This window comes from Ips typographus, linkage group LG16 (genome assembly GCF_016097725.1).
Source record: "Ips typographus isolate SLU linkage group LG16, UJ_Ityp_2.0, whole genome shotgun sequence".
In the NCBI taxonomy this organism is placed as follows: domain Eukaryota; kingdom Metazoa; phylum Arthropoda; class Insecta; order Coleoptera; family Curculionidae; genus Ips; species Ips typographus.
Window position 1 is genome coordinate 9,468,949 of NC_138437.1, and position 26,516 is coordinate 9,495,464.

Genomic DNA, 26,516 nt, shown 5'->3' on the forward strand with positions numbered 1-26,516 from the left:
TAAAGCAGCTTTTAAATAAAAAAGAACTGAGTGTGATTGTTTTTCTAAGGGTTTTATTTGTAAAAAACTTAAATAAATTGTTTAGTGTTGGCGATAATTCCGCTAGAGGTCAGAACTCAGCATTATTTGCATTAATAATGTTTATAAATCTGTCACTGTCAAGTGTCAAAGTTTGATAAGACGGTTTGAGTGTGGCGAATGAATGGATTGAAGTCAAAAGTAGATAATAAACAAATAAATAAGTTTTATCAAAGTCGGTTGTGTTTGAAAAGAAACAGTGTTGAAGAAAAAGAAAGTACGCTGTGTTAATGCGGGTAACGTAAGTAGACAATATGTAATCTTATTGAACATTTGACCTGAAGTGTTTGTTTTGCATATGTAGAAAATAATTAGGCAGAAAAGTCTCCAAGTAATTTGAAATCAAGGTCTTAACTTCGCTTCGCCTAAAGCAATCTGAATGTGATGTCATAATGACATCACCGGGAAATGGTAGTGTCACTTATTAGCCGAAAAAATACGAGTAGAAGCTGAACTGAAATTTACATACTGAACAGTTGGTTTAGTGTTGGTAGATAGATGGTTGATAGAGATAAAATCGAATTGTGTAGTCTTTAAGCATTATAGCGCCATTACTGTTCATCACTGTTCTCATGCTCTCTCTAGAATCAATAACAGCTGACGTCAGACTTGTTCCATCGCGATATCAGTGAGCGGTAGGGGGGTAGTGCACTTGTTTGTTGGCTAGTAGTGTCATATATGCGCGCAAGTGGTTGTTTCATCGTTCTTAAATGTGTGATTTGATCCCTTAAGTCGTACTTATGCCTGTAAGTTTATTATACAACTGTTTGAAAACTTGTAATTTTATGTAATGAAAATCTTTATGCGAATGTGTTTACTGATAGTTCATTCATTTCATATTATACCGTGGCCTTCACCGGCGAATTCAAACTTCAAACCACTGTTGACATTGACGGCCTTAAGGCGAAAGATTGCAAAAGGCCAATAAAGGTCAGGATTATTTAGCTTGACACTTTTTGCATCCTAACATCAAATTCTCTTTTTAACTGTGCATTTTTCGGCTTCAATTAAACTGTATCATCCTGGGACCTGTGACCTTTATGCTACGAATCCCACCGTTATCAAACGAAAACTAAACCACAAAATGTGTACTTTTTCGTTTATTATAAGCCGCCGTTCAACCTGCAATAACGTGACCGATTAGAAATAACGATTTTGCAAACAAAAAAAAGGAACTCATCCTGCCAAACAGCCGCAAAACTGGTTTGTATTACTTCTTCAGACCGGCTTCTAAAAGGAATAAAAAAATCACCGTACTAGTTTTTGGTGCCAGTAATAAATTATTTGCAACTGTCAACTGCTTGTTACTGTAGTGCAACACTAGTGTACTGAGTACTGTCTTACAACTTTGACATTAGTTTTTCCTACTGTCATATTGTCATGTTATATCGGTCACGTGACAATATCTGCACACTTCCCGCCATTTTTTAAATTGTATGAAATACCTAAGTTACAACGTTTTGAAGAGGTCAGCTTCAAAATTACAGATAGTATGTGCATTTATACAGTGGAATAATACAAAAATGACCAGTAAACAACCTCATTAAGGGGTTATCTTCAGTTAAGAATTAACATTGTCATTTAAAAGGTAGATTTTATTTGTAAATGCATTTTTTTTTACCTTTTATTTATACGTATTTATCCTTTTTTCTCAGGTATACAAACTGGATACCATGAACTTACAGGATTCTTCATCAAAGGTAAGTCATGACAATGACTTTTACTAAATTATGTTTTATGGCAATAAGGGTACCGCCCTTTAACCGCTAATGATTCACGTTTACACTACATGTAACCAAAGGATGTGCATTTTTAACACTTATCTAGTGAAACATTAAAGTTTTTAATTAATGGAGCCCATATCACTGAATTCATATGTTAATCCACCAATGTAATAGTAATTAGGTATTTTATGTGATAATTGTGTAAATGTCTGTCAGAGAGTGATATCAGTGTTGCTAGATTGTTCAAACTATTGTCGAAAAAATTACGTGAAATAACAGTAACAAATCAGGTTTTTATTTATTATTTTGAGTTACTGTACAGAAGTGTTATGTTTCAACATTTATTCCAAAGTTATGTGCTGCAGATGTTGGGGTACTTTTTAAGACTTAAAGGTTGATTTGTCTTTTTTTGCAAATGTGTTTCTGACGCCCTACTTGGGGTGTGGGGACACTTTAGTTATGGGCATTATCCAATAAATCTGGATTTACTGGTGAAAGCGCATCCTGATTTATCTTAATTAATTACTTATCAATCCACTTATTTGTATTTTATACTTCAATTCAAGTACAGCCACAGGTAAAATGCTCGCTCATAAAAAACGTGTTTATTTTGTTTCAATTTTTCAATTGGAAAGTTAATTATAAGAGGGTTTAGGCCGTAGGCGGGTTATATCGAAAATTTCGTTGGGATCCGGAAAGTTTAATTTGATTTTACAATATTGTAGGCGACAAAATTGTTGTTTTAGTACGTTAATCAATCACCGGAATTGAATTTACCTGGATGTGTTTAGGTTGTTTTCATTTTTGTGAAACAACTAAGCTAGATTCATAGTTCTAATTCCGCAAGAAGTAAGCAGCATGCAGCAAACAGTAGGAGTAAATAGTAGCCATGTCAATTCATTCACTTTAGTAAGAAGGAAATAACATAACCCCCAACCATCAAAATTTTATTTATTATCTTGTGGGTTGCCATTTTCAGGCAAAAGAAAAAGACATATTTGTCAAATGATATTCCAAAAATCTATGAATGGGGGTAAAGACCAGTATGACGGAAGCAGTAAAAGGAGCAAGGTAAATTACTGCTTGCGCTTATTTGTCAAACTATGAATTAGAGTGTTACAAGTATATTATTTATTTTTACTGCAGCTTACTGAATACTTCTTACTTCTTGCAGAACTAGAACTATGAATCCAGCTTTAGTGCCGGTACTTTCTCTTCCGGATAAATTTATTCTTAGGGTAATTTCTAAAGATATGACAGAATTCACCAATAGTAGCGTCTGATTTCTGGGTTTTTATGGAAATTACCTTTGGAATAAAATTATTCCGAAACGAAAGTACTGGCCCTTAATGTTATAAAGAGGTTAAAAAAAATTCTTTAGTTTTTGTCATTTCTTTATGTCAAAAAACTCTTCTCCTACAATTTTTCGCTATACTAAATGTTGCTAGTTTGTTTTGTTTTGCGTATGTAAGACAATATTTTTTCTTGTTTAGGGGTGATTAGCACGCCAATGAAATAAAAAGTGTATGGCTTTTACTGCGTTGGCTCGTGTTAAGACACGTGTGCGTACAACTAAACGAAACAGCTGTAACACGACTGGCAGGGGGCATTTTATATTGCATATGTGTGAAAACCAACCAGGGGTCACAAAAGTTTTCGATCTAAAAGAGCAAATGTAAGCAGTCCAGGAGTTCGATAGTTGTACGAGATCCATCTGGGTTTTTTTTTTTTTTTTTTTTTTTTCAAGGGGGGCTGGGGTTTCTAGTTCTCTGCGAAACGAAATGCATTACATAACGCTCTGGCGTAAATATTTATAAACGCGTAAATCATGTCTTAGATATAATTTAAACATTAGCCATATGGTTGGTTCTTTTCGAAAAAAAAGTCAAAACATTCCGGTGCCGCGTGCCCTCGTTGCCTTTTTCACAATAAACATCTTCTTTCAGGAAGTTGACGATTTTCCGCAATAGCATTTTGGCCTAGATTTGGCAATTTCTAGAGTCTTAGAATCCTGACAAGGTTGGGAAAAAGGGATAAATAAAACAGTGAAATGGGTATTTTATGAGAAGCCAGACAGTAACCAAATCGAGCGACGCTCCTACACGTTGTCAGGGAGTCTGACAGGGGTGGAGTATTTGCAACAAAAAATATATCATCATAAACAATTATGCCAGTAGCACAAGAGTACGTAGTTTATAATATAGATTGCAATATTCAGCAAGATAAACCCACGTTATCAGTCCACCTTATCGCAAAGTTAATGTACCGCTTGAGGCCCCTCGAGAAAATTTAAAACACGCCAGATAAATTTAAAAAAAGATCCATCTCTATATTATTTTATAATGTCGTATCTCAAAGTTACTAAAGCACGCCAGTGAGTTCACATTAGAGTGTTCTCAATGATCAATCGATAGCAGCTGTAACAGCTAGTTGAAGTGACGCACTTCCACGGGCAACCCCTCTCCAAAAAGAAGCCCACGTGGGGGCACACGTGTCGACCGCCCCCGTGAAAATCATTGGGAAATGTGCGGAGGAAAGCTACTCAAATTTTAAGGTGCTCAATGTCAGGACGTTTGTCCTGTGAATATTTCAGTGCTTTGGGCATATCACTGGACACTATTTACGTGGGCTTCGTTTTTCCTACATCGACAGCGAAAGTTGTTTGTCTGTTTTTCTTTTCCCTTTTCACATTCGTTTTCTTTATTAAACAGCAACAAGTATTCTACGACATAGGGGCGTGACTATTGATTAATTACGTTTTGTTTACAGCTGAGAGCCATAACTGTCACAAACTCATGCGCTTAATTTGGCGATTTTGAATGTCTTCTAAATTTTATCAGCAAAGAATTTTTTCTCTTTGTCTTTAAAGTCAAAGTATACAAAGGAAGAACACAAAAGAAGCCGACAATTTGTCTCTGGTAATCCGAGGGTCAGTTGTTAGAGCAACTTATTAGGAGGTAATAAAGAAATATAGAGGTATGTCCTTGCATACGCTTGCGTACCGTGGAGTGTCGTTCCAGTGGAGACAAGAACAGAAATGAAATAACAGATAGTCTAGTTTCATAATACATCAGGGACGTCCCCTTGTTGAAATTTCTGTTTCTTCTTTCCAAAGAGAAAACAACTAAATTGGACACCGACATGTTAATGTCTCCCAAGAGTTTTTTAGACTGAGTTTTTCCTAATTCCCTTTCGGCAGATCCATTTGACCTGATATGAGGACTGGTTTGTGTTGGAGTATTAACAGAATATCTGGGAAAGCGTCGAAAATGCGGCCCCCCTGACACAAAAATACTGATGAATGAATGAGCCAGCTAGCTATCCTTTGTCGTAGGTTAGCGCCGTTTGGCGGTATAAAAAGTAACGTAAGATCGATGAGAATCTATGTATAGATGGATATTTCTGTTTTGTTTATGTCTATAATTAACATTAAAATTTTGTTCCGGCAAGACTGCTTGGGTGTGGAACATAGGCAGGTCAAAAATACTCAAAAAGCCTCGGTTGTATACGAGTACTGAAATAAAACTTATATTTTGAGCGTGTTGTGAGATATTCTGGATAGAAATTTAGTGGGTAGCCAGCTGCAGTACGGTTTGTTGGGCCCCCTTTTAAAGGGGGCCAAAGCGTCTCCGAGGGTCTAAGGACAATTTAGCGTCTACATGACTTTCCCAAGCGACAAAACCTGCGTCCGTATGCTTTGTGCTAGTGCTCCGACATACCGCGATCGTGGGCCGTACTCAGGAAAATTCATATTATAGTGTCATCCATGTGATTTCAACTATATCACCAGGTAACTAGAGTTTTTAAAGAACCGTTGAAGATGCTTGTTGTTAGTCTGAAATGTAGGTATTTCTGCTCCGTTCTCTAAAGTAGTGTATGGACTATAAACACGATCATTAATGGATCAGTTGATGAGTTACAAACAAACAGACATTAACATTAAATTAGGTGTTAGAGTATTAATAATGCATTCTGAACACTCTATTCCAATATGGCGTCCAATTTCAAATGGAGACTCCCACTAGCGTTAATTAGGAACTTTAGAGCAACGAAATGAATGGGAAAACTTTTATGTCTATCGATTCACTACGGTTAATTAATTAACTAAATGCGTTCGAGGATAAACTTGTTTTTTGTTTAATTTTACGCATTGTTTAATTTTAAAATACCAAGAGTGCACATTAAGGATATATGTTCTGGAGGAACACCCTTAATGGAATTTAGCAAGGGAAAGGGAAAAATACTGAAATTCAAATTCAAATTTCAGTATTTTTCACTTAATTGCAATTATTCTTGGTTTTGAGAAAAGTCGCCCATAGCTTTCATATATCAAGAAATAAATTGCCTTACGTTCGTTAAACAAAATGAAGATGGCGTAGTCCAACTACTTAATATTTTGGCGCACAATAAAAAGGCTCATCATGTTGATTACAGCATATAGGTAGTTGTTTACTAAAAGGTGTTGGTTTCCAGCCACTGGGAAAATTTTGTGTGTTAAAAGATCAGTTTTTCATCAGTTCTTTCAGATCATGAAATTAACAATGATTATCTAATATTAACAGTAAAAGTAATGTCTCCTATAGATCGTAACCTTCTCATCAGATGCTACAAACGCGTTTAACCACACTATTAAATATGCCTAATCCAAATACGTAGTTTTGTTTACCAAACAGATTTTCAAGGTAACAAATTTATAATTTCATACATACTACACCGTGTCAACCGTGTACTACCGGACTGCAACCAGTCGACTTGACTGTTTGAACAGGGTTCGTTTTTATAAAAAAAAAGTACATAGCGAATTTTTACATTTATTGCCGTTGAATGCTTACTGGAAACACTTAAAATTTATACGTCCATTAAAGCTTTTAAATGTCTTAACGGGACTAGTTGCCTTTTTGCACACTGATTCAATTATTGTTCCCTCTGGGTTTGTCATTGGTTGAAGTATTTTAAAAAGTCGGAGAAAATTTAATTTTTGAACACCCGAGTGAAATCTTGTTAACTGTTTTTTGGAGGGCAAAATGTCACTTTTGATAATTGCAAACAAGTTGGTTGTCCCAAATAGTCGGGTTGTTGACCGAAACCCACTGCATAATAACATTAGAATAATTTACTTTCCAAATTTATATACCACCTTCCTCTCCACAAAAATCCTTTTGAAATATTCATCTCGAAAAGATAACTACTCATTAATTAACTTTGTCGTTCATAGCAGTGGAGATGAAAATGGTTGAAATGATTAAGTAGTCTGCTTCGCGACATTTGGCAATAGTCCAATTTCGAATTATATTTAGCTTAATACCGTCAAAATTCAACATGGCGGTCATAAAGAAAACATAGGAACACATCAAGTCGATTTGCTCAAAGGCAAATGCGTCGTCCCAAAATCACTCTATGCCAAGTATTTTTTTTTCGTTTTGCTTTATGGCTCCCAAACCAGTGTCGTCGTACAACTAAGATGCAATTGAAATTTTTCACTTTCAGTCCAAATTTTCGAAAAACATATTTGAGATATTCAGAATCAATATTCCTTCCGGTCTCTAATAATTCGGTAATTTTACTAGCGTTCCATATAATTACATCGACTGATAAAATATTTAACAAACCAGCCGTAGCAAGTACGTACGTTACCTGGTGGACAAACTTAATTTATTGATTGGATGTTATCAGGTAATTATTACGCGTAGATAAAATCGAAAACCTTTGGTTCATAGCGAAAAAAATGTTCATATTTGCTGTTCGTGACGTTATGCTAATGATTTAATTTATTTGAATAAATTCAGAGGATTTGAAGTATTCAAGGTTGTACTCAATTTTCATAGATATATTTACTCTAGCTAGAATAGTTGAACGTTAATTTTTAGAAATTGATTGATCGGCCTCTGAGACACTTTATTACAATATTACCCGGACACATAACCTGAGCTAATGACTATCACGCCTACATTATGTACCTAATAAACTTCAAGTGTCTCCACGGCTCTCCATTAATATACCTGTACAGCTCCTCAGTTTCTCTAATCACTTTACTCAAATTAATGTCCAATAATCTGAAACCCAGAGAGGTTTCGGTAGGAATTATTGTTAATTACGACCTATCATCAATTTGTTAGGTTATCATAAGTTTTGATAAGTGAATTGTCTAATAAGTAAATTCCTCAATGCTTGAATTTCATAAAAGTATTTAAAAAATGTCCCTTATTTGACAATAAACTAAAGGAGTTGTTTGTTTGAAACTGCCAATTTAAAGCTGGGTTTATACAGCGCACAACATATAATTTTTAACCAATGAAAAGAGTTTATGACAACACGTGATAAATGTCATTGCAATGTGAAATGTTATTTTTCTGTCACTTGCCATTTGTCAATCATGTCAAGCACAGATAAGGACGATAAGGCAAAAAAGGTGTGCTTGCTGTTGTAAAGTTGGATAAGGGGAAAAAAACATTTTTAATAACAACAATATATTAGAACTCCATATTTAGAAAGCCAACACAAACCGACCATGCCATCCCTGATGATTCCAACCACCACTCACAACACAAGATGGCAGCGTTCAGGTGTTATTATTCCATGCTATTTCCTGCATAGAACAACCTTCTGATAAATAACTGAAAAACAGAACTGGCAATACTACACATTTTTATTTGGAATTGAGAATATACTTACTGCAGAGTGAGGGCAGAAGACATTGTTTTGGGCTAATTGGATTTTTTGTCTTATACAAGAGCTAATAACTTATGGAACAGTTCTGGAGTCATATGCGTATATTTGAAAAACTGCTCTGTATCATGTTTTTCTGCAAACTATTTTTTCAAAAACACTATGTTCATTGCGTTTTCTATTCATAGGTCGCATTTTAAACCTCCGTATTCTCCTTTTCTTGACATCTAAGCTTAATGCTGTAGTTGCAGCACCCATCAAGAGTAGAAGCCCCAATTGTTGCCAAGGTTCCATCTGCAATTGTTTAATAAATTCTTGATGTAAAGAGAAACTAATTAGCTCTAGATAATTTTTACCCCTAAACTCTGTTTTTTCCGTAGACACTTCAACTGTTTTTATTGCACTAAATGACCAAAAAATCAATCAAACAATCCAAATCCAGAATTCATAAGCAAAACAATAACACAATACAATGACGGACGGCGGATGTCAAAATATGACATTACAAAATTTTGCGTATGCGTACAGTTGTTTTCGCATAAGAATTGCATAGAAAGTTAAAAATTATGAACTTTCTATGCGGTATTGTGCAAGTGTTGTGCGTTGTATAAACGACAGAAGGCATTACTGTAAAGCCAACTTTCTATGTTATGCATTAAGTTATGCATTGTGCGCAAAACCCAGCTTTGGATGTGATACATTAAGGTAATTCATGTTTCTGCTCAGCAGAAATGGCAAAGGCTGTAGAAAAGACTTCCCATCTAAATACCTTACAACTATTCTCCATCGAGTTTTTCGGTTCATGAAAATTATTCTTCTCCATTTAATTCATTTAATGTTACAGTTTTGCGAAAAGATAGTCATCTAGAAAAGTTGTTCCAGTTTAAATCTAAAAAATCAAATGACAACATTAGTACATGCGGTTTATTTAAAAATCCACTTTATCAATTTTAACTTTTTGAATTAATCATTTGCAAAATGTTTCCGCTGCAATTAAGTAGTTTAATTAGACATTCGCACCCCATTTTAAAATTGCAAGTGACGTCAAAGGATTGCGTGACGGGAATTATAACAGTAAAACATTGTACTATCGTAGGGAAGAAAACGCAGGATTTAAAATTAGCCTTTTACTACCTTGATATATAGGTATGTGTTGCAAATTTTGCGTTATGCTTTTTTACTGGGTGTCAAAACTTAGCGATGCGCAATAGTGAGTTTTGACCTTGCGATATTTTTGTGGGTGGAGTTAGAGTCTTGATTGGCTGCGCTGTACGCTGCGCCCAGGCGTGCATCTTATTTTACTCAGTTATTAATAAAGAGAAGAAATTGATTGCACCGGTAATATGCGACAATTAAAAGCAATTTGCATATTCAAATAGTGTAGACCACCAGACAGGCGGGATTTTAGAATTGATAATCTTCCAATGGCCTGCCGGCGATACAAGCGAGAATATTTTTGCTCGCATGCTATACAAACTTTGCTGCCAGATTTTTAATTTTAGCTTGTATACATACGCACAAAGAAGTATTGACTTGGAACCGATTTAATTCCGAATTGTAGCCCGGACAATCAGCGTAAGGGAATAAATCGAACTTTGGTTACTTCCGGGGATAGTTTTCACAATTCTCGGTTAAATCCGGGAGTTGTGGCAACGTTGCAAGAAAGTGAGGTCATGCGGTAACCCGACGCAAGTCCCGGCGCTCCTTAAAAGGCATCGACGACGCAGCATCGGTTAAGCCAGATCTCTTGGCAAAAGGGAATTCGACACCGATGTTGTTCCCGTCGTCAGTATTACGATAAATAGTACTATTTTCTTATTGCTTTTACTGCTTTCTGTAATTAGCATTTGTATAAAAAAAAACACAAAACAGCAACGTCATTGCTACAATCTTAGTCGAATAATCCACCTAATGATAATACGTAAAACTTTATATTTGGCCTATTTAATAGGCATTCATCTTCTCAGGAATATAATCTATGTCAAGTACCTGGAAACTACTTGAATAATTTTTTAATACTTTTTTATAGTGCCTTGTTTAGAAAGGTTAACGAAAATAGGTACTGTCAGAGAAAGACAGTGAATTTTAAAAACCAAAAAGTAACAAAACAAAAAATCCATTATGCTATTCCTCAGTCTTAGCCAATGTGCTACCTTAGATTTGGGATATGTGTTTACACAATATTATGATTGCATTTTAATATTACACCTGAGTAGCAAATAACAACTTTTGATATTAGTAATAATTTGACTATTTTCCTTATTTCCACGTTCTTGTAAGGTTATAAAAATCAATATATTACCATAATAACCGCGACACTTTTACAACCCATAACAAAATAGTGTTATTAACCTATTTTATAGTCTAGTTTATTAGGTGATAATACAAAAAAACACACACAACGTATGTATCGTATTAAAAAAAAATTGAAATGTTACTAAAATTTATTGTAATTTATTTTATTTAAAATTACGTACATGTGAGGCATTAGTATAGGACTATACTTATGAATTTAAAGTATTTCAGAAACGCTTCAGGTAATTTTCATGAAATCACTAAGCAATGGTTAATATTTCATTATATAACGATTTAATTAAGATTTGAAACCAAAATCCGTCCCTGTGTTACCTCGTTTACATTCCCGAAAATTTGTAGCATATGGCTTTAGTTCCGCCAGATCTCAAAGGTGAGTAACCAATAAAGAAGGCACTGTTGCCATCCTTGGGACATTTGTTACTTCCTGTAAAGGATGGTCATTGACTTAGGAAACCCTCTGTATACGTGGGGGAGGGTGCTGGAAGCAGCAGGAGCTTACATCCAGATTTCCGTTTAAGAACGTTCCCTGTTTACGATATTGTTAATTAATTAAGAGTCTCGTCGAATATTGAATCTGAGTTTAATTACTAGCATAATTAGATGCGTTCATGTAGGGGTGGTAAAGTTCTGGCTAAAATTAATTTGATTTGAGATCAAGATTTAAATAATTTCTGGCTTGTAAACGTTATTCTGTTATACCAATATAGGTAGTAACTATAAAGAGTAATTGCGATTTCACGCTGACAATTTAGACAATGGCAAAAATTTAATAAAAAATGTTTGCAATTGTTTATAATTGCGACTTTTCAAGCTTGGAAGCCTAGAAGGAAGCATCATAAATCCTACTTTTAGTTTTAGTGTGAAACGAACAAAAACGAATAAATATGTTAGTAAATAAGCAAGGTTTGTGACTTTCAAGTGACGGTAGTAACAACTGCCAAGTCGTTGCTTCGAAAGAAAAGCAAAACAAAATCGTCGGCCATCTCACCGCAAGTCATAAATTTGTAGGAAACTTAGGAGTTCTATACTTAGATTTGGGCACGTGTGCACAGGAACGGGCTAAATGGCACCAGGTTGCCAAGTTACCGAACCTGTTATATAGGTTCAACAATTTTACTTTTAAAAATGTGGTACTTTTAATCAGAAAAAATTTCATCACAAATATATCAACTCACAGGAACTCGATTCTCAAATTCCAATGTTATATTCCTTGCTGATTGATCTATTGGTGAATATGTAAAAACGTGACATTGTAATTGGTGATCATAAAAGTCCAAAACATCTCAAGTACACCTGGCAACTGTGCTTTTTAAGATGATTTTCTTGGCCGGGTGCCACAATTCACAGAGGCAGGAGAAAAGGGGAATTGGGCGTCACGACGGCTGCACGGTTGACTCACGGATCCTGTTGCCAGATTATTTCCTGTGGTGGCTCGAATCTTAGATTTCACACCATTGTAATGTTTCTACGCCTTATTCTTTTTAATTACCCTAACTTACATTTTTATTAATTCTACTTGCTGAGTTTTAACCCCTTAGTCCTCGGAACTTAATGTTACTACTAGATGCGTTATAATCATCTGCACCCTTTTCCTAGTATTTTTAGGTTGGCACCACCTGATGATGATGAAACTAGCATTATAGCCAACCAAAACAATATGCAACCTGTCAAATGCCACGGCTGAATATAAGTTGAACTTGTGTGTATTTTGTCTGAGCTGTATATTTAAAGTTGTAGTAGCATCGATAATAAAATCCTTTCCAAAAATAATTGTTTTAAAATAAATCCGCACTACGAATTTTCATTCATAATCTTCCACACCTTTACGAGATGCCGTTTTAGAGTTCTGGCTCTGGAAATAGCCAAGACATAGACCAAACGTCTTCCACGTCACGGAATCACAGCGTCACTCTCGTATTTTTTGTTATTATATTGGAAATAGCTGATTTGATGGTGTTTCAGAGGTTTTTTTTTTTGTTTCAGGTCCAGCCATTATGGAACCGTCAGGATCTTCAGAATTAGTTTCTTAGATAGGTGAGTCTTACAAACAAATACACATTTTTTCCTGTGAATGTTTTGTCCGTCAACTGAAATGCAAATTGTTTTTGCATTTCAAAGTAAAATAAAACGAAGCAAATCACGTGAAATGTAGTGGAAAATGTAAACTAAGTCAATTCTTAACGCCATTAGATATTTGAGGTTTTTTAGAGACTCCAACTTACCCTCAGCTAGTCTTAAGTCATACACATTTATTTCTTTACATCTATTTTTGTTTTCTTTTTTCCTTTGACCCGTACAAAAAGAAATATTTAATAACTACAAACAAAGTGCTCGTTATATTCAGGGACACAAAATTGTTCTTCAGGTTGAAAAATATAAAGTATGTGGATGTATAATACTGATCCCACCCCGATGAAAGACCTTTAGGGTAAGGATCGTCCCAGATTTTTGCTTTCCGGTTGCCAGGGAAAAAGGCGTGGTTATACACGCAATTTCAACCCCGATCTCATTTATTTAAGTCGTTTTGGTTTTGTAACGTCTTGGAATAAAGTCTGTAGCTGACAATGGACGAAATGAGGTAATAAGATGTTAAACACGTCATTTTGCTAATGTAACTTATAATGCGTCAGTTAACTTGCTCTAACTAAGGAGAACGAAAGTATCGGAATTTAAGGGTTGTTCTAAATTAAAATTGACGTTAATAATTGGATAATGATATCAAGTTTCTTTCTCTATGGTCCGATAACTAGAAAAGAGCCGGACCAGGGCAGCTTATTAGAAACCCACGCAGCTGCCCACGAAAAATGCATTTTGTCGAGTTCAGTCTTAAAGCAAAGTTACTGGATCATATTTATGATATACGGGGGGTTGTTGCTTAAATATTGAGTAAACAATCGATAAAATGTTTAAATTTTTCGTCATCACGTCGTACTCCTTGATATTTCAGAAACTTACAATGTATTGGCCGGCGTCCAAATTCTGTTTCTTTTCAAGGCATTCGTGGATATATGAACTCGGCGTTTCAAGGCAGAGCCGCTAATTAAATAAAACGCTTACATATGGACGCTTTTCGAGTTACACAGACTGGAAAACTCTTTTAAGAAGATTTTTGTCAATCGGGAGTTTCAACCGAGTCAAAATCCAATATTGATCGCTCAAGACATATTAAACACGACCTTACAGATATTAAAGGAAGACTGAAAAATTCGTATTTTAACTGAAAGCTTTTTTCCAGTTCAACCGTAACGGCAATTTTATTACATTCAATTTTCCAGCTTTTCTCGCTCTTATGAACACCCACTTTCATTTTTAACATTTAGTTTTAAAATGTGAAAAATGTTTAATATTTACATCGACAGAGAATCCCAGGTTTTTGTATTCTGTCTGGTTTGAACCCTCTCCATTCTTCATAAAAGCGCATATACTCTAGGTGATTATACTTTAGCACTAAAAATACTTAACTGAATCTGTACGTAACTAGTGATATGTAATATAATAATATATGTACATCACCATGTTATTACAATTAAAAAATAACTAATTATAGGAAAGCGTTTACTAGTGAGATGAAGAGTACAATAGAGTATTTTGCAAGCAACTGAAAGAGCATACGTAATAAACGATTTCCCATTTTTTGAAGATATATGAATATAAGGAAATAGTCACATATCACATTTTCGATTGTGTCAAAGTGTAGAAAATCCCTGTTAAGTCCTAAAAAAAAAGTTATTTTGTACTTGTTTTTGTAGCTGTTGTGTCTTTAAACACTGTCGATATTTGGCCGAAAAAAAACATGTGACTGTTGTCGACCGTAATAATTAATATTGTTATATAGTCTTAACAGAAAGACATGACAGAGAAGCACAGCTGAAAGCTTTCGTCTCCCGAGGAATTTAACCCCACGCGGGATGTTTCAGTTCAGCTGACTCCTCGGAGACGTCGAATTCGACGGTCGTTCTGATTGGGGACGCCGAGGACGTCATCCAGGTTGGGCGACCAATCAGAAACGAGATCCAGTGGCGCGCTACGCAGAACCTGGAGCAGCTTGGCAGGAGTCAACGGGAATTCGAGGCCATGTAACGTGGTGCGCGTCTCCCGAACCTCAGTTGGCTTTTCAGCAGTGAAACGGCGGATTTAGAGCGATTTTCAGTCTCTCTCTCATTTCAGGTGAAAGTTTGAAACGCGCAACCCGTGGATAAAGTTGTTCCTTTTTCTATCGCGAGTGGTCAATTTTCTTCCCTCTTTTGTAATGTCATACACACTTCACGTTGTTAAGGTGAGTTAGTGACTTCCTGATTAAGATCTAAACGCGTGACTGATCAACTGTGTTTATTATTATTATTCAAATTTGCGGTTTTACAATGAATGCTAACTAACACTTTTATCTTCGATTGTCTTGACCCACGTGGATGACGCTGATATGTTCATTTTGGACAACTCATCCATGACATCGTTGATTTACCATAACCCGTCAATTTATTTAGATACATAAGGCACTTGGTTCTTGTTTTTTTTTTAAGAATATTGCGCAAATAAATTTATTATTCCACTAACAAAAACTACTTACATATACATATTTAATATATTGATTTCCCTATTTTAACTGTGTAGAAGTTCTATTTTCAGTCAAGTCTCTATACTAAATTACAAACTACAGAAAACAGAATTTATATCGCAGCCTAGCTCGCTTGTACATTTTTCCGACTGGATAAATTTAAATACATTTGAAATTTTACTACATACTTCCTTTCAATTACATCATTGAAATTATCACAAATATTATTTATTTCTATCACGGCATTTGGTGAATGAACTCTGTTTCTTTAAATAATACTCGCAATACTCAAATTTACTTAGAAATAAATCTATTTTTATGAAATAAACACCACAATATTTTCTATTTTGTAACTATATTTAGCTACAATGCTTTTATCGACATATTAAAAATAGTATGAAACTTCTATTTTTAATGCAGAAGCTGCTAATTGTGTAATTATTTAGGGTACCTCCACTTAATTCAACTAATTCTGCTTGTTTATTTAATTTATTCAGATATGAAATACGTATTAAATTTATGTTTTTATTGCACGTTTATCTGTGTTATCCTTACAAAGTAGTTTTTAAAAAACTTGGGATTTCCACTACAATGCAAAACTAGAAAGGGTCAGACGTTTATTTGTTACTTATGTTAATATGGCAACTAATTAACATGTATAATACTTTTTCTCAACTTTCATAATTTAACTTTTGTTATATATTTTTAATACTTCTGATAACATCCAAAACAATAGCATAATTGAACCAGAAAATTCAATTTTCAGAAAGGCGCTGATTTTTCCGGTCTGTAATTTTGCTATTAAAAGTTAGAAGCTTTCAGTCTTTATTACTTCTAAAATATCAGATAATTTAAAATGGATTGAAGCTTAATCTCCTTTTTCTAATTCGCTTCATTTTATTTTCTTTAAAGTTTGAATCTTTAATTACTGGGTGTATTAAACTGCAGACAGGAAAACCAACGGCCGACAGCATTTACTAGAAAAATATCTACTTACCGTTAAATTAACACAATTATAGTAATTAATACGAATATATGTAATAGGTTTATTTTTCCTATTACTCAAACAAGGGTTTTGGTTAGTGTTTTTTTTTTGTTTTACGTATTGACCTGCGTGAAGTATTGAATTGAATTAAATTTAACACAAAACTAGTATATTTGTCGTACTTATGAAAAATGTCATCAATTTGATTTCAACAAACATATACTGAAGGTCAAAATAATGCAGGTTGTTAACATCCCCTATATGCTTGCGGGAGATTATCTTACGTATCTACACACACTCTACAGAAATTTACAATCACAAACCTGTAGCGTTCCCACTCTAGTTTCTGCAATAGTTACAGGTTTTTAAAAAGATGTGACCGTTTTGACGTATGTGACAGTTAAAAAGACTTGAAAATACCATCAAATGTTAAAATGCAGTACATGGAGTTGTTAAAGCCAGCTTCAGTAACATTTAATTAATAGAATTTTTTTATTCACTCCACTTTAAGTCTGTAAGATGTTGTATTGTTATCTCTTACATTAATAATTTAATTGAAGATGCAAATTTACTCTAAAGTTAAATAGAATACCTACAAGATTTATGAACTCTTCCAAACTTTGTTACTTTGTGGCAAAAACAACGTACCATATATCGAAGATTATCTACCTAACTCTTCCAACTTTTTGCTGATTTTGCTGAACTTTTTAAGACGTTTTCTGTAAAAAGTTTTACAAAGCACTCACTGACTTAAAAAGTTTTTTAAAAACTTCAAAATTGTGGGATATTGTGTCAGTGGCGCTCCAATAAAAGTTAATAGTTAAAAGTAAATAAAAAAATAAAAATTCAGAATACTGCAATTATGAAAACAAAACTTTCTTGATAGATATTAATCTGAGAATTACGAATCAAGGAATCTGGGTTTAACTGAGTTACAGTAAAAGCTTTTATCGTCCAACGTTTGTAGAATAAACAACCTCGACAAGATTGAACCTTTCGGTATTTGGCAAAATTGAGTTTACGTACAAAGGTTAGCTTTTACGTTGTGATATGAAATCATTTTGATTAAAGTCAACAGTGGTGGTATTTATTTGCGTTTAGAAATCGTAGGCCTTCAGAGTCAGTTTATCGCCACAACAATTATTTTAACTAAAATTGTAACAATTTAATTACTTTTTTTAAACTAGTATGCAATCTATCCTAACTTATATGTGAACAACAACGGGGGGGGAATCGATAAGACCCAAGAATTCAGTTGGACTTGGCTGAAAGGCCTTTAATGACGTAAACCTGGGCGCCCTTTGCATATTTTTACCCCTTCCCATTTTGTCACTATATATGTGTTGATGTATATGAGACTATTGATATTGGTCAGTGACGTACAGAGCAATTGTTGTAAGTGAAAGTCGAAAGGGTGGCGCCCAATTCCCTGTCGGTATATATCGATACAAAAATCTAATGAGGAAAGGAATTGTTATCGGTTGGGTGGTCGTAAACAGTTCAATATATCGGCGGGTGGTACGACACTGTAAAGGACATCGAAAAAGCAATTAAGGGTGGCAACAGTGGTTGGCGGCAGCGCAGCGCCCTTGCGTAGGAGGGCACGCGGCCGGCCTTGCCCTAGGCGATCGATTCTTACCGCCGCCGCCACCTTTAAATCAGGTCACTGTGTTTGCCGGTGGCCCCCTTTTTCTTATCACTTTTTCTATCTCACACATCCCATTACTCTAGTTTGATTACGGATCTGTCTTTTACTCCTTCCTGATTATTGCTCAATTTAAGTGGAAACCAATCCTTACATTAATGTAGATAAAAAATAAAATAAAATTGCATATATGATTGTAAAACCAAAGAAACCCTGATCTTAGAGTCTCTCAAAAGATTCTTTCACATTGCTTAAATATTAAAACAGTTAGAATATATAAAATATGTGATGTGTAATTTTGTCTTGTAATATTAATTTTTAATAAGTTGTGAAATTACATTCACTGAAACTACTGATAAACTGATGTGTAGTGATAAAGTTTTTGCTGAATTATCTATTTTTAATAATATATTAATTTATCAGTACATAGTAGTAACGACATTTTAAACCTGCATAATGCAATAAACAATTAATCAAAATCTTTAAAATAATGAGAAACCTTTAGTGACGCCATTTTGGATTCCGAGCTAACTTTATTATTGAATGTTTGATTTTAAAGTGAAAATAGTGACAGTAGCGTCATTGCCATATCTGTGCATGCGTACAGTATTGACGCTGCATTTAGCCAAGATAACGGGTGTCCAATAATTGTTATGGTCGTAGTTGGCTGTGGTTCTCTCGTTGATAAGTTCGTATATGGTTTAAAATGACAGCTGTCATATAATAATTGTTTGCAACGTTATCTAAGACATACGCTTTTTGTGACAATTGCCATCCATAGGCGACCTGACCATAACAATTATTAAACACCCCTTATTTTCCAATTAAAATTAAAGCACGCAATAGCCGTAAGATTTTAATTTATCTGACTCGCGCTTGCAAATAACTTGAGTGTCCCTTACATTCTAAGCAAAAAGAAACAGTAATGGGGCTTACTTCTCGCCGGATACTGATAAGAACCATTGCAAAACTCATAACAAACATTATATAATCTGAGCAGTAAAAAGTATACTACAAACATTTGCGTCGCGTATGGTATCTTAATAGTTATTTTTTTGTAAATACTGTACTTTGTGGTTTGTGGTAGGTAAGCAATGTTGCCAATGTGTTTTGGGTTTTTACTAGATAAAATCTGATACTTTTGACTATTATTGATAATATTAGTTTTACAATATATCTCGAAACTAAACGTTTTATTTTTTATGTTTGCATCAGTAAACAAATGAAAAATGGAAATTTAATGCAATTTGAAAAGCTGTTCGTCATATATCCATTCTTTCTTGGATTTTTAATATTCTTGTTTCAAACAAGTAAATTGAAATGCCATATAACTGTAATATAAAAGAGATAAATTAAATGGCTTGCAGTTGGTTAATTTGTAATCCGGAAAAATGATACAAATGTTCTCCGGGTTTATAAACTTTATCAATATTTCTGTTTGTTTCAGATTGCTGTGTAGAAGAGTGAACAAGAATAAACTGAGTCATCTGACTCGTCCCTAGTTTCCGCAACGGATTTATTCTTAAGTTGTCCAAAATTGCTGCCATGGGTCGCAAAAAAATACAAATATCTAGGATTACTGATGAACGAAACCGACAGGTACAATAACTAACCTCAAAATATTTGCAGGTTTTTAAACTGGTGATGTTTGTGTTAATTTATAGGTGACTTTTAACAAGAGAAAATTTGGAGTGATGAAGAAAGCCTATGAGTTATCTGTCCTGTGCGATTGCGAGATCGCTTTGATCATCTTCAGTAGTAGTAATAAATTGTATCAATATGCCAGTACTGATATGGACAAGGTTCTTCTCAAGTATACGGAGTATAACGAGCCCCACGAGTCGCTGACTAACAAGAACATTATCGAGGTACATCAAAACCAGCAGCAACTTGAAATAATAAGCGGTTTATGCAAAGTAGACATGATCATACTTCATTTTAACTATAAATTTTTGGTTATTGATATGTTAAAACATTTAAGTCATTTGTCCGATGCATTGGCCTAATGTTATTAACACAAGTTGTTGCTTCAGTATTGAAATTCTAAAAAGAAATTATTCGTACGCATCAATCATTGTTGTCTTTTTATAAGTTGAAATAACAAGTTATAAAAAAACAACTTGTTCATGTCCATTGAACGCGTGCAAACGCGAGTGTATTCTCCATGAGCTGGTCCACTGACACTTGCAGGCACTTAATAAGAAGGAGCATAAGAACGGAGTAATGAGTCCGGAAAGTCCCGAGCCTGAAACGGAATATCAACTCACCCCCAGAACTGAGGCCAAGTACAGTAAAATTGATGAGGATTTCCAGATGATGCTACAGAGAAACCAGTCGTCAATCAACGGACAAAGGGTTAGTCCTGTTAGTATTTCGTCTTTCACGCGCAACTTTTTAAGTGATTCCAATTATAAATAGTAATTTTAAATATTCCAGGTGAACATGGGTTCCTCAAACTACTCGCAACCAGTATCAGTTCCAGTCAATATAACATATAGCGATTCTGGTTTGCTCCAATCTAGTCCTCAAATGGCTCACACTAGCATCAGTCCCAGGCCGTCTTCCTCCGAAACCGACTCGGTTTATCCAAGTGGAGGAATGCTGGAAATGAGCAACGGGTTAGAACCACCTCCTCATTATCTAAACTTACTTCCAGCATTTCTTACATGCAGATATCCGAATTCATCATCTCCAAATGGAGGTTCTCCTTCACCCGGGCCTAGTCCAGGACCTGGAATGTCATCGTCAAAACATCCCAAACAACTATCTCCAGGTCCCAGGTCCAATCTCAGGGTGGTTATCCCAACTCCTCTTGGGCCTAGCATCACAACCGATGAAGTGTCATATGCTGAGGTAAGATACAATTTCTTGACTTAAATTACCACGTGGCTAAAACATAATGTAATTACAGCACAATCGATCACAATCATCGCTTAGTACGCCAGTGGTGGCGCTACAAACCCCAGGGTTGGGGAGTTATTCAGGTTCGCTGAGTTTCGGGCCTCAAGACTTCAGCATCGGATCCGATATGGCGCTTACTTCAATGGGCTGGAGTGGCCACCAGATGGTGCCTTCGATAGCGCATTCGAGTGGCGGGAGTAATTCCAGCAGTGGCTGTTTGCCCCATTTGGCTGTGTCAAGCAGCACACCGCCTCCTACAGCTGGCTCTCCTTTACCTGTTAAAATTAAAAGTGAACCGATTTCGCCACCTAGAGAACATCACTCCCATTTATCAAGGTAATAATAGTTTTATGTCACTGTGTGCCACTGAACTAAAGTTTTAATACAAGACACATTTTGTTCATTTAAATTAATTTCTATTGCTCATGATTCAATCAACTTTTGTTTTAGTTATATTCAAATTACTATTATTATAGATTATAATGCAGAGGTTATGTTTTTTGCTACTTTTAATAAAATGCCACTAATTCTGACATAAAATATCATGTTAAAGAAAATGATTTATTAATTGTAGTTCTGCCGTCCATCACTCGCAACCACTCGTGCAAACCTTAAATTTGACGCACAGCGGACATCACCCGAGGCCAAGTTCGGCCGGTCACGTGACACCATCACCAGGAAGCGTAACGCCGACTAACCTGCCATCGCCAACGCCACCTCCCGGACCGTCGTCACAGTCCGACTATGACACGGCGGTTCAGCTGCACAAAAGGCCGAGACTGTCGTCTGATTGGCCGTCATAGGCCTCGTGGTACCCCCGGGGTACCACCCAGTGCCATAGTGATAACACGTGGAAGTGGACAGCTTAGACGCGAGTCCTCCTCTTGGTTTAGGTTAGGAGTTGATAAGAGTGTGTGACTCCCCTGGCGAGACTCGATTCGCAAGAGTTGTTCCTTATTTACGTCCTGAACGAATAAGTTTCGAGGTTTGCCGGGAGAGTTGCGTCGTTTTACATGTCTTTAGGGATTTTTGTAGGGTGTTTACAGAGAGCCCTAAAAACATCCCCTAAATTGCCAATATGTCATCCCATGTGATAAACTTCGAGTCTTTAGACATTATTTTTAAACAAAGAAGAAAGTGGAAAGTTGATATAATAGTCAAAAAAGTGGAACTTATTTTGAAACAAAGAGCGAGTGTAAAATAGGGGCGTGCGTGAGTGTGTGCGTGTGTATCAAGTCAGATGTGAGAACGAGTCTAGAAAACGGAGTTCTTCTTGCGCAGACCTACGACTGCGCTTTGAAAGCATATCTTCATATATAATAATATATTATATACAATACTTTGTATATTGTTTCATGCGTACCGTAATGGGTAAGGGCGCATATGGTTGTCGTTTTAATAGTTGTTTCTCTCTTGATATAGTATATTAAGTCGGGTAATAGCTCTGACAACTTCAACGGCTAATTATTTTCAACTTTACGGTAAAACCTGTATGTATTGCATGTCGTTTTGGTGGCTTAAGACAAAGTGAAGTTTTAACTCAATTTTATTTGGCAAGGTCTGAATGTCACTTAAACAAACTTAAGTCATAAAATTGACTATACGATACATACGTTAAATGGTGCATATAAGGCAGAGTATTTTATACAAAGAGTTAAATATTTTTGTGAAAATGAAGCTAGATCCTTTAATGCACAACTCTAGCTATAAAATTCAATTGATTTGACAAATACAGGGTGTTCCACTTGTTTTTAAAAATAGAAAAAACATAGACATTTTTAGGAGTCTGAGTGTATTCTACTTCTATTTTAACTAACCTACTTAACACTACAATCAATGAACAATTTGTATCATTGAAAGAGTTTTGTTATACTTGTAAATACACAAGGCAGTGATGTGTAACACCCTGTTCATTTTTATACTCTGACCTTAAATTACAAAATACGCCTCTTTATATCTTAAGTAACTTGTTGAACATTAAAACTTAATATGAACCATTGTGCAATTAACGACCAACAGACTTTTGTCCACTTTAGCGTTAAAACTGTTTGAAGAGAGTTTATTCGGAAGTTGATATATTTTATTACGGGAGATTCGTGGGACGAAAGAGAGTGCCATTACAGTCATGTAATTATTAGTATCTTTTTTTATAAATGTTTTAGAGTAGTTTGTTATTTGTTTAATATGTACACTTGTTATTAGCGAGTATGCCACAATATTTATCATACCCGGATGTTAAGTAAGCGCAGGACATTTTGCCTTTCCCTTTTTAGATATGTCAATCGATGTATTGTGTGTTCCCCACTCCTTTAATCGTTATTTAAAGCTTCAGTCGCCAGGACTAAATGTCAAAAATCATTTGCTGGAATTTCATATCTACTTATTTCACTGATTCACAGCAACAAGTTGGGTTGAATGTAGGCAATCAAGTACACTGACTGACTCCAAATCGTATATTTTGCTAACTTGATTATATCTTCTATAATCCTCTAGTTCTACTTAATATAAAGATCGTAGGTATTTAAAAAAAAATATTCTCACATTTTTACACTTCAGAGTTTTATATCGTAATATTATTAAAAAATAAAAAGGGTATACGTTGATTTATGATATTGTTGTTACAGGGATGCGATAGTTAAGGAGAAAAAACATCCACAAATAGAACAAGTTTACAGTTTTGTAAAAATTTTGTAGTGTCAGGCATAAAGTAAAACACTTGTTGACATTTTAAATCAGTATTTAGTGCTGATTCTTATTGACTGATAGCAGATAACATGAATACCAAACCGGTTTCGTTATACTACAATGAATCTAATTACAGTACTATTCTAGTGAGTTCTGAGCTTAAATCAATACCAAATTAAATCAACAAACTATAGACAAGCAAATAATCTTAAAATTATATGTTAACAAGAATCAGCAAACTCATTATCATTGTTACTTAAAGTGACCTCCAATGAACACCCACAAATTGAGTGCTGCCATCTGTTAGACTGAAAAGAGTAACATAAGAACCTTGTTCTGTTGCTGTCCAACTTGTTACAGAACTAGCGAAATAGTCCCCATCCGGACTGAATTTACAAAACATGCCAGATATATTCTATTATGTCTGATACTGCTGTAACTGTTATTGTTTAGATAAAGCAGTATCAGTGACTGTTTAGACCAAACGCTGCAATAGCTTGTTGTTGCAGTATGATAATAGACTGACTGTTTTTACACTGAAACGAATTCTGGCAAATGTAAATGTCAGAAGTCCTGGTGGATATTAAATATTGGTGCTCTCCCTACCCTACGATTGTACTCTGTTCACTGGCTGTTAAATGTAATAATAGATGACTGGGACCAGGTTCTGAAGAAAGTCCCGCCGACACGTTAAGTACTGCTTCCTAAGGAACCTAGGGTGTTCATTGTTATAGCCTTTTCGATTTGTTTGTGATTCCAGAGTAAGATGGATTGAAACGTCTATTCTGCAATGACACTTAAAGAAATCTTTATATAAATTAGAAATTGTACGATATATATATTTTATCTACTGTTGTGTGCACCTATCTTGCACATAGTTTTAAATGAGACTTTAACCAGCGCCCTTTACAAGTAAATATATATATATCCGCCTTTACGGTTATACAGATGGCTTTCTGATTCGCACAATGTCCAACTTAATCTCACTCTCATGTGACTGCAATTTTAAATGTGTAACCATTAAGGTGTTTTTGGCGCAATAAAATATAATTATATGCACAGTGTGTACCTGCCCGCCTTGGTGTGCGGATTACCCTTTCTCCACTGAATTAATTGTAGGATTGCCTTACTCACAGTGCCTCGACAGTATGTACGTATCCGTATGTGTAATACACCTTCGATGTCTTAACGTTTAAAATATAGGGCGTATCATTTTCTTAACGCATTTGAGGTATATTTTAATTGGGCACTCACAGGGTATTTTTACAGTTTACTAATGTTTTATGCTGACGCTTTGTGCCTTTTTTATTTACCAAACGAAATAAATGCAATATATTGTTATCGCAACAGGTTGGCATTTAATCCGAATTCAGTAAAGTTTACAATTTGCATTTGTTTCGTTTCTGTAATATTTAAATGACGTTTTTTGGAGTTTCAGTGACCCTTGCAAATGGCTTCCACCAGTACATTTTGTTGACATCTGCAATGAACTTTTTTTTATTTATCGGCGTGTATCAGTTACAAGAATTATTTTCTTTTAATTTCCTTTATTTTTGAGAAAATGATATACTAAGTTGTACCAAATTCTTTCCAAAGGCGGTACAAAGATCATTGGAGATGCTTGACCGAGTGTTTATCTTTAGTTCAGTTGTTACATTTACAACGTATATTCATGTGTTTCATTAGTGTACACGTTAGCAATATATTCAGGTTGCAAAAGTGTATCGATTAAATATTGTATTTAGTTTTTTCTATTTTAAGCATAAATGTGTTATTTTTTGCCTTTTTTCAAATGGACGAAATATACTAGCTGTACTTGTAAATAGTATACTCACAAATAAATTGTTGTACAATGCCATTTAACGTTAGCTGTATTGTATATTTTATTTGTCTAACTGATAAAAAAAATGAGATGTTTCCCCGAAAATGTTTTTTGTTCAATCCATTTGACGTAAGGTGTTTTCAGTCATGTGCAATATTAATCTGACCTTTATTTATCTACTTGTATTGAATTTAAACCAAATAAAAACTGTTTGTTACATCTTTGTCTATTTTTTACTACTGTGTTGTGAGTGTAGGGAATTTTATTCTTTCACCGACTAAAAACCTTTTAAAAAAACCGACAATCAATTATCAAGAGCGGACTTTAGTTGTTCGATAGAAAGTTGGATTAATAAAGACACTTAAAACTACGGTACAATGTTACTTATACTAAACCTTATCAAGTAAAGCTTGGAAAGTGCGACCAAGAGTGCTTGCGTCGGTGTCAGAGCTTTAACATGTTTATTATAATATATATAATTATTTCGAGTAAAAACTGTAGTATAAAGAAATTGCTTTATCAACAGAATAGCGACGCCCATTTGAATTATCAATGACGTGTATCCGTCTATTATTCAAGAACAAGTTAAAATAGGTTCAATAAAGTCTCAGCATTATGCAGCTAGAGGACTCTGAGTGTTAAAAATTTGCATTAATATGATTTCTTCACTTAAAACATAGTACCAGATACAAGCTTTTTCTCTTTAATTTTATTTTCAAATAGTACCTACTTTCACATGACCACTTCTTCTGAAAGACTAACTGAAAATTGAGATTTTGTGACCAGTTGTTATGCATTATTTTCAAATTTTTTTAATTAATTTAAAAACCTAATAAACTGGAGAAGAATAAATAATGGCATTGACACAATAGGGTAGTATAATTAACTATTTCTTAAAACAATTAATTAAAAGCTTAAGACGTCAGGCAATGCCTCATTTAATTTTAAAGAAAGTTCTAACAGGTTGCTACTGTCAGCTACACAGCTAAAGACAAATATACCTAACCTTTCGGTAGCCTTATATAAACGTATACTAGGAAAATCATTTGCAGAAATGAAATTAAATTAAAAAATCCTAATAATTGTATAAGATAGTGTTTCCAGACCAGCTCTCTATTCTAAAGTCTCACCTTTAACCT

At 34.8% G+C, this 26,516-nt stretch overlaps 2 protein-coding genes and 1 long non-coding RNA gene across 14 annotated transcripts in view; 2 read left to right on the forward strand and 1 right to left on the reverse strand.

Annotated features, from left to right (window-relative positions):
- Positions 1-26,516, forward strand: part of LOC145738983 (H/ACA ribonucleoprotein complex subunit 2-like protein) — a 52,411-nt gene that overhangs the window by 10,232 nt on the left and 15,663 nt on the right. The window lies entirely within an intron of this gene.
- Positions 169-25,596, forward strand: Mef2 (myocyte enhancer factor 2). Of its 12 annotated transcripts, XM_081993396.1 has the most exons (11): positions 169-319; positions 383-824; positions 1,734-1,778; positions 12,768-12,818; positions 14,702-15,060; positions 19,417-19,568; positions 19,634-19,837; positions 20,160-20,324; positions 20,406-20,822; positions 20,881-21,206; positions 21,445-25,596. In XM_081993396.1, the coding sequence occupies exons 6-11, from the start codon at positions 19,515-19,517 to the stop codon at positions 21,671-21,673; spliced, it is 1,395 nt and encodes a 464-aa protein (XP_081849522.1). In that variant the 5' UTR covers positions 169-319; positions 383-824; positions 1,734-1,778; positions 12,768-12,818; positions 14,702-15,060; positions 19,417-19,514; the 3' UTR covers positions 21,674-25,596. The 12 variants fall into 12 exon arrangements, with proteins under 12 accessions (XP_081849522.1, XP_081849518.1, XP_081849525.1 ...); XM_081993392.1 differs by lacking the exon at positions 14,702-15,060; XM_081993397.1 differs by lacking the exon at positions 383-824 and having other exon boundaries at positions 173-319.
- On the reverse strand, positions 7,771-9,142 carry LOC145738567 (uncharacterized). The gene is made up of 3 exons (XR_014180807.1): positions 8,825-9,142; positions 8,475-8,762; positions 7,771-8,416 (listed from the first exon to the last, which is right to left on the reverse strand). It is a non-coding gene; the product is annotated as an uncharacterized LOC145738567 (long non-coding RNA).

Coding starts and splice junctions, on each gene's coding strand:
- Mef2 (XM_081993396.1), top strand. CDS start 19,515: ATGGGTCGCAAAAAAATACAAATATCTAGGATTACTGATGAACGAAAC. Junction 19,569..19,633: donor CTGATGAACGAAACCGACAG/GTACAATAACTA, acceptor GTTAATTTATAG/GTGACTTTTAACAAGAGAAA. Junction 20,823..20,880: donor ATGAAGTGTCATATGCTGAG/GTAAGATACAAT, acceptor ATGTAATTACAG/CACAATCGATCACAATCATC.